Here is an 8,681-nt window from a genome sequence, read left to right on the forward strand (position 1 = left end):
CTTTAGCTGCAGTGTTCAAGGGAAACATTTCAGGCCAAAGCTCCTTGTATACATTAACTAACATTTCTGCTAACATTGCTGAGACTGTAATCAACATAACATTATGCTAAGTCAGCTAGATTAAGGAAACCCTTCTTCCCATTTTCTTTCTAAACCCCTAAATAATCTTATTTATGTTTAAGCAACCTCATAATGTTATGACACATGGATAGACTTAGTATATTTTAGTGGATGTCACAAAATTTTGGGATTTAACTGCATTTGGACTGCTTGAAAGTACTGCATAATGGTAAGTGTAAAAGCAATATACTGAAACAATGTCTAGGTAAAAAGATTTTTGGCACAGAAATTAGAACCTCAAGCAATGTAAGTAAAGCGTTGGGCTCATAGCCTTACCATTGGACTTGTGTTTTACTTTGCAGCTGAAACCTAAACCGGAAGAGGTAGCATGAAAAGTGCTATACTAGACAGGATTTTACATATCTAAGTGCATGTTTATTTCTCTTCCAGCTTTTTAGAAAGAATTGACAGCGTCAGCATGGATGACTACACACCCACAGACCAGGTTAGTGTAACTAACGGGACAGGGTCTGAACCAAGTCACCCATTTGTATGAATTCTTGGTGTAGTTTAGTCCCAACAGCAGCTGAAATACACCATGCCACATACTATCAAAATACAGTCTAGCAGTTTAACTAATGGGTGTTAAAGAAAAAGAGGCTTTTCGATGGGGATAAGCTTGTATTTTACTGTTGTTAGATGCAGGTCGGTGATTCCTCTAATACGTCTGTTATTTCTCCTTGCCTTCCATTCTGTGCCCCACAAACAAAGCAAACAAAACATAAATGGAAAACCTACTGTTTCCATCACCAGCCTTCACTACACAGAGGCAGTGTTTTATTTCAGTGGTGGAGCTGATGGAAACACAAAGGGAGGTGTCCCGCGTCCATCAGTGGGGTCCTTCAGGGACAGAAACCTGCAGTGGGTCCAGTGTCCAAACTCAGGGGGGAGCACCCACAGCAGCAGCAGACCTTATGGCCTTCCCTGCGGGCATGCAGACACCTTCTTTCCAGCCTGTGCCTGTCTCCTGTGGGCAGAATCGTTTCCATTTAAGCCTTATTAGCAGGACATGTGAAATGCTGTGTAGCCTTGGAGTGAGAAGGGACTTCGGCATGGTGCATGGCTTCAGCTGGCTTCCCTGAGCTCAGGCTGCCTGGTTTCCTTGGGCAGGTCTTCTCAGCCAACTTACTCAGAGGCTGTTATTTTTCATTGCCAGTATCCTACTATCATCTAGTAGTCTCCATCAAGATTGCAGGCCACGTGGTAAACTGCAAATACTCATAGTAAAAGAGAATGCCTACCCTGGGTAATTCAGTCTAACTACCCAAGGTGTATGATGGGTGGATGCTCTTAAAAAAAAAAAATAAAACTCTCGAATCTGTTTGTGTAATCAGGGACTGAAATTCGGAGAAATGAAGTGACTTACCAGGGATCACACAGGGAAGTATGTGGAGCAGAACCTGTACCTCCAGACCTAGTTCAAGTCTATAATCATAAGCCTGTCCAATTACTCTGACAAGTATCCTGAAATAGAAGGCAATAAAAAATAATACACATTGCACTATAAAGTGAAACTCATGTAGTCGACCCGATATAGAATCAATTATTAAAGCCCTCAGGACATTTCCGGACAAAAGTGGTTGCAGTGAGATTTACTCCATGTGGACCCCATGGCCTGACTGTAGCATCAGTGTTGCTCAGCTGGAGAGAGAAGGCAATGAAGCAAAACTTCATTTTTGCTCTTATAATTTATGTTAGTGTTGTCCTTGTTCTTGCAAGGCCTTTCTCTACCTTGAGCAGTCATTTGTCACGGGAGGATTTGCTCCATTATTTAGCTGTCTCAAGTTTTTTTTCCGGATGTTTCCTTTGGGAAGAAATGCCCTATGTCTCTGAAGATCAGATGAGGCCTTTGATGTTTGGCAGGCAGAAAACTTTTGCTCCAGCAGCAGTGCTGGATAGTCAAGGTTAAAAATCCTGCTAGGGATGGTGATGGCACAGGGAGAGCTAGTTGCTTCAGGTATGCATCATAAATTGCTTTTACCTACTTCCTTTGAGAACGCAGGAAATTATTATTTTTTAATTATTAAAAGAATGTTATTTAAGTGTAAAGTACTGCTAGGGTGAAAAAATAAGAAAGAAATGCCAAATTTACCTGCAGCCTAAATTCTGTTCCCCTGTGCACTGTAATAGAGCTTTAATTACTTAGTCACAAGCTATTATTCAAATAGGATTCCTGTCTCATTCAGTACAAAAGAGGGCAGAATTAAGGTTGCCTGGGCAACTGTAAATCTGGAGTTTTCTAACATTTGAATACTTGACTTTACAACATGAACAACATATTTTTCTTAGTTTTATGTAACTTCAGAATTCATTATCCACGTCACATATAAAATTATATGATAATCAATAATTGGTCTCAGTGTGCTCTAAGGAGAACACACATAGGGTATTGTTCTGCTTCCAGAGTATGCACAAGCCAAACTCAGAGATGATGTTTGTGTATCTACTGTGTCAGTATGGACAAATGCAGGTTTACCAACAAGTCTGATTGAACTCTAATTGAATGGAACATTTAAGACTTTTCATGGAAAATATTATTGCATGCATTTAGAAAGAAAATTAGGATAGAAGAAATGTCACTAATCAGCTTCCGTGTTCTCATTTCCAGGACCTATTAAGATGCAGAGTTTTGACATCAGGGATTTTTGAAACAAGATTTCAAGTAGATAAAGTAAATTTCCAGTAAGTCTATTAGTAATAATTTATGATTATCTTACCAATCGTTAACAACTTAGTTCAGATGTCTGTGTTCATCTGTTCTTGGTAAAGTGAGGTGTAGGGAGGGGGTAAGGACTGTTTGGTTTAGTTTGTGTTTTTTTTTAGCCATTTCAATAGGTGCCAGTAAAATTGCCTCGTACTTCATAAAAAAGCTGATAATAGTCATGTATATTAATGCTGCTCTCTCATGGGGCTGTGTTTACTAACTGGTTCGTTGATGGAGCACTGTAAACTCATAAAATACTTCTGGGGTAAGGTCTCAGAGAAGTATCTTGTCACAAGTCATAATTGGTGTATTGGAACAAAGAAGGTTAAATATCTTCCTTCTTCTGGAGGGCTGCAAGCTCTGTCTCTCAAAATTTTATTAATTTGCATTAATTTCTGTTAAAACACTCCCCATCAGGCTACCTCCACTCACTGGTTCTCACAGTGAGGTGAAAAAGGTGACAGTGTTGATGGACTGAAGAGCTGCCCATGTCCTCCTCCTTGTAGACATGCACTCTCTCCACCGTGTTTCAAAATAGATGAAACCTGTGCTTGGTTATAATGCAGTAGCCCCAGCCATACGTGTCACGTGCGTTTCTGCACACCAGAAAGGCCAGCACTTTTCCTGGAAAACGAGTATTTCTCACTTTATGGTAGCGTTCTCCTGGCAGAGCAGGGGAGGTGGAGTGGTGCAGCGCTGTGACATGCAGCGCAGCATCCGCAGGTCTCTAATTCCCTTCAGGCAGTATTTGAGTGCTGCTGTCCTTGGAGCTGTCAGATTCATAAACTGAACACTTGTGCTGCATGCTTCATGTGACTTTCCTAGTGCACATGAGTGATATAACATCCTATGGCTTTTTAACAGCATGTTTGATGTAGGTGGCCAGAGAGATGAGAGGAGAAAATGGATTCAATGCTTTAATGGTAAGTGAAAATATTCCATGGTTTTATTTTGAATATACTTTATATTTACATCGTTTTACTTCTGTTGAGAACAGAGTGTGTCATTAATACAGAAATCCAATGTTACAGATGTATTCTTCAGGTGTTTGGGGCAATCTGGGGAGTGATGGTGGTATTACCCTGAGGTGTATGCGCTGGGATAACAGAGAGTTTCTTTTCCCTCTCCTTTCTTCTGTGTGCTTTGTCCAGATGTCACGGCTATAATCTTTGTTGTGGCTTGCAGCAGCTACAACATGGTAATAAGGGAAGACAATAACACAAACAGACTACGGGAATCCCTGGACCTTTTCAAAAGTATCTGGAATAACAGGTAAAATATACATTTCTTCACCCCCTGCAAGTTTAGCTACATTTCAGCTCCCTGCAAATTAGGACTCATTTTACCAAATACTCATGTTGACTATTCAGAAGATGTCCAGGTGGGGCCAGGTCACTGGGTGCACGCACAGTGACACACATTGCTTCGCCACTGCTGCCAGAGTGACACATAAATATCAAACCAAATAGGGGTCTGAGTATGTTCCTAGCAAAGAATAAATAAAAACGATGCATAAGATAATGAAATTTTTTTAGCACACACACCTCACAGTGCTTTGCACCAAGAGCTGACTGAAGGTAAAGTGAGGAGAAACATTAAGCAAGGTCCCAGAGGTACATTGTCACAGTGATGGCTAGGCACTAATTGGGGAAGAAAAGGGATTATTTACTTTTGATTCATCAGGTGTCATACAGGTCATCCTAGCAGACAGGATATTTCTGTGGATGAGCTATTAGTTAAGACAGAGCAGACTGGGAGAACACAGTTTTCCAGCCTTTGTCTCTTGCTTCAGCAAAAGCGAACAAAGTAGACAGAAATGTCAATTTTTGTACTGTGGTGATTTCAGGAACCATCATCATTTTCCCAACTTGATATCAGAAGGACAGTTTAGAAAACGATGTTTGAAGACTGTTCCTTTCAGTGATGTCTATTGGAGATTTTATAAATTTATATACAGATCCGATAAATATATTCATCAGCATAGGTACACCTCAACTGAAATAATAATTTTAGACCTCTTTTTTGTTTGGTTGGTTGGTTGTTTTTTTCCTGTAGAAGCATGTTCCAAATACCCCATGCAGAGATAGTCCATAAATTTTCCATTGGTGTGATATGGTTTCTTTGATTAATGTGTCGGAGCTAACCCAAACATTTGGTTTGTTTTTGACAGGTGGTTACGGACCATTTCTATCATTTTGTTCTTGAATAAACAGGACATGCTGGCTGAAAAAGTCTTGGCAGGGAAATCAAAAATTGAAGATTACTTTCCTGAATACGCGCATTACACCGTACCTGAGGATGGTAAGTTTTTTCACCACTTGAGGGCTTTGGCTAACTGGCGTAGCCCAGTCCACAGCACCTCTCTCTGTCTCTGTCACACACACACAAGTTCACAAACACACAGCTCCTTCACATGAAGTGTTGTTACAGGAATGTGCAAGGCAAAGCAGCCTGCTCTGCCCTGTGCTGTCCAGGCTCCTGGGTTTGTGATCGAGTGAGTATTAGACCTGTTTTATACCAGGCAGACTGCTTGCCAAATACTTCAAGTCTGTGTCTAGCAAAAGGAGTAAAACTTGAACTTTACGACCACTAGCACTCTGTTTTAGCCAAATGACATTTTCCCTGCCACAGGGCTTGAGGTGACCTGTCAGAAAAGGCTTACATCCTCCGCTCACCATCAACAGCAGCCTAAGTTATGGAAGTTAAAATAATAACATATTTTCACCTTTCATTCAGGTCTGGAAATTCAAGAGTATGATACTGAGTTTCAAGTGCAGGGGATAAATAAACTTTCCTAAAATCTGAGCTAACCTGGCACCAGTTTTATAACCCTTAGGACTTTCATAAAGCTTTTGTGACTATCACACAAATCCCTCTCTACCAAGCATATACTCCTTATATACATAGAGTTTGGGTAAATTGTTAAAATCAACATTTTTCATAGTAAGCAAGTTGTCAGGGTAAAGTCGCTTTTCATGTTTCTCAGTGGGATTTCACAGCAGATATCCTGAGTGATCCAGAATACGTACATAGGAAGCAACTCTTTGTCTTTAACCTGTAGTTGCTCATTTTTTCTCTAATTTCAGACCATTTTATTTAAGGATGGCAGCACTGAACTCTAAGATGCTGCTGGTTATGCAGCTGCTCTATGCTTACTCCTACTGCTGTAGATAAGAGTACAAAATGTTTCCATATCCTGATAAATTTTGTCTTTTACAATATTATGTTTATTAGCGTTTGATGTGGTATCTTAGTTGAGGAGAAACCACACCAAAGGGAAATGAATAGATTAGCTCTTCGCTGCATTGTTTGATTTTTATACTTACAGTGAATATAGTTGTTATATGGTCTAGATAGAGATGACTTCATGACGGACAACTAGCACCAAGGAATTACCCTCCAGTTCAACACGAAATTAATCTCATTCATTTAAGTGACAATACATCTAAGAATTCTGTTGACTTGTGGCCTGGAAGAAAAAGATACAGTTTAAAAGATCTTTTAATACGATGACTTTTTTTTCAAGAGTAATCTTGCTGTAACCATGTTTAAACCCAAATCCCTGCCTTCAGAATCTTTTTTTACAGAGGTGCTCTTGTGTTGCACAAACCAAACAGCTCAGCTGCTTTTTCTAGTCAGATTTTCTGATAAACTTTTAACCCTAACCCCCATTTGGTTTGCTTTTATGTGAACAAACTTATGGATGTGAGTAAGCCTCTTCATGGTATGACCAGTGACGCTTGCACAAATTTCAGCAATTTTCAGGTCCCTAAAAGATGTTAAATGCTTAGAAGTTTATTTCAGATTTTACAGTATGCTTCCATTTTAGAACTGTGTATCGGCAGTCTCCTGTGGCTATCTAATACTTTAATTTCTGTATTGAAGGACTACTTCCTCCTTATTAAATCTTTTGTTATGAAAAACAGAGGACTGTTTGCTTTTCATGTTGCTGATGTAATTTATTTTTAATTGAACAGCAACACCAGATGCAGGAGAAGACCCCAAAGTCACAAGAGCCAAGTTCTTCATCCGGGATGAGTTTTTAGTGAGTAATTTTGATCTTATGTATGATTCTATCATAGGAAATACTGGCAGATGGCATAGTTTATTTAGGGAAAACTGACGGGGTTTTGCAGAAAGCTAGAAGGAGAGGAGCACGTCTGGCAATTCCCTAACTCCTTTCATGCGCCCATCTTGCAGAACTTTCTCCAGCGCTCGCACGTTTTTATGCCCGTTAAATACAAAGTCACCTGCCTTGCAAGGTACCTCACAACAAGTAGGGAGGAGCTGGAGGCAGGTGTCTGGCTGCCAGCTCGTTGCCAGGCTCACCGTGGGTGCCGCCAGCATCACACTGTGCTCAGGGAGGCAACGCCACGGACTATTTCCATTGCAAATTAGTGAGATTTCCTGTGGTTGGCTTCACCTGTAAGATGCTACCAACTGTTGCCTTGAATGTTTATTTTGCACGTCAGTCCAGTCCATGCCCAAGCAAATCAGCTTTTGTGTTTTTTTTTTTAACCTGCAGTCTTCCAAGGGCTTTGGCAGTGTTTAGCTGGCAAGAGGGAATGAACAAGAAAGCAGATTTTATCCTTAAAAAATAATTGTTGACTCTGTTGTGCGAGTTAGGAGGTTTGCCTCGCCCTACTGAGGAATCAGTAAGGAAGCTGACTTGTTTGGTCACAGTTATTTTTGTGATTAAGATTTCCTCTGAAGCTGGAACCAAAGAGGTGTTATCTACATATCACAGATACAGGCAATTATCAGTCACACAAGCACAGCCCAGCATTCCTACCAGAAACACGGGCCTAATCCAAAATAACTTATGGTTTCAGTCATATTGAGTCATTCCAAGCCTGCAAAGTAGTAACGGAGACCAGAACTAAAGCTTAGCACTTTAAATCCTGCCCTACTTATAGAAACTGTATGGGGGTGTTCGCGAGAACAAGTGTAGTTGTTAGAATTAAGAATTTTAAAGTCATGCGTTTAAAAGTATTGTTAGGATTTACAGCTGTTGAATCAACAACTGAGAAAGAAGCAATTAATTATGTTCACACTTCGGGGATTTCCACTCACTGCCTTAACCTTCCGGATTACGAGGAAAACCATCAGGTTGCACTGCATTGAAGTAAGAGTTACCAAAAAACGAGCACTTGGAGCCAAGTGTCTCTGGCAGTAGTGCCGCCATGCTGTGAGGCAGACAGCGAGGGTGTCCAGTTTGGAAGGAGGGTCCAAGAGAACCAGGTTAGAGGAAAACTAGGGTGAAACTCCCCGCCTTTTTGTTTCTTTGTTATCCAAAAAAGTACATCAAGGGCGAGATCCTTACCTGCGATGACTCACGTGCGTTATATAAAGAGGCCACCTACGAAGCGGGTAGGGAGGGAAGGGGGTGTAGGCATTGCAACCACATAAAAAATACAAGCACAGAGCTGCAGAGGCCCTTCACAGCCGCAGGTGCCGGGCGTTTGGGGTGCAGGAGCAGAGTTTGGGCTGGGACCAGCACCTTCCAGCAGCTCCCGGGCTTGGGCATGGGGCCAAAACAGCTTCTCCCCTGTGCCCCCCATGCACTGCGGGCTTGGCAGAGAGCACCTCCTCCATAAGCAATTCTTGTGTGTCTCTCCTGGCTTTGTGCTTTGTTTTTTTCAGGATAAAAAAATAGAAAAACATAGTCATTTGAACAGTTACTTCAAACTTTTCAGCTGTTTGAAAGGGAAGTCTTGCAAGTGAGGTGTTTCTGGTCAGGTAAGGGGTCTGAAGAGCCTGAATGTGCCTGGTTGGTGGTGGCAACAACAGGGCCAAGCAGGGACAGAGGTTGGTGCTCAGGAGAAGCAGAAATGGTCCTGGGGAGAAGCTGTGGTTT

At 41.2% G+C, this 8,681-nt stretch overlaps 1 protein-coding gene across 1 annotated transcript in view; it reads left to right on the top strand.

Annotated features, from left to right (window-relative positions):
- GNAL (G protein subunit alpha L) overlaps positions 1 to 8,681 on the top strand; it is a 120,248-nt gene that overhangs the window by 107,405 nt on the left and 4,162 nt on the right. The window contains exons 6-11 of the mRNA XM_035318318.1: positions 511 to 565; positions 2,729 to 2,802; positions 3,689 to 3,747; positions 3,976 to 4,096; positions 4,995 to 5,125; positions 6,802 to 6,869. Of these exons, the coding sequence (XP_035174209.1) occupies positions 511 to 565; positions 2,729 to 2,802; positions 3,689 to 3,747; positions 3,976 to 4,096; positions 4,995 to 5,125; positions 6,802 to 6,869 (508 nt within the window). The remainder of the gene's footprint in view (positions 1 to 510; positions 566 to 2,728; positions 2,803 to 3,688; positions 3,748 to 3,975; positions 4,097 to 4,994; positions 5,126 to 6,801; positions 6,870 to 8,681) is intronic.

Source organism: Oxyura jamaicensis, chromosome 2 (genome assembly GCF_011077185.1).
Source record: "Oxyura jamaicensis isolate SHBP4307 breed ruddy duck chromosome 2, BPBGC_Ojam_1.0, whole genome shotgun sequence".
Taxonomy (NCBI): Eukaryota; Metazoa; Chordata; class Aves; order Anseriformes; family Anatidae; genus Oxyura; species Oxyura jamaicensis.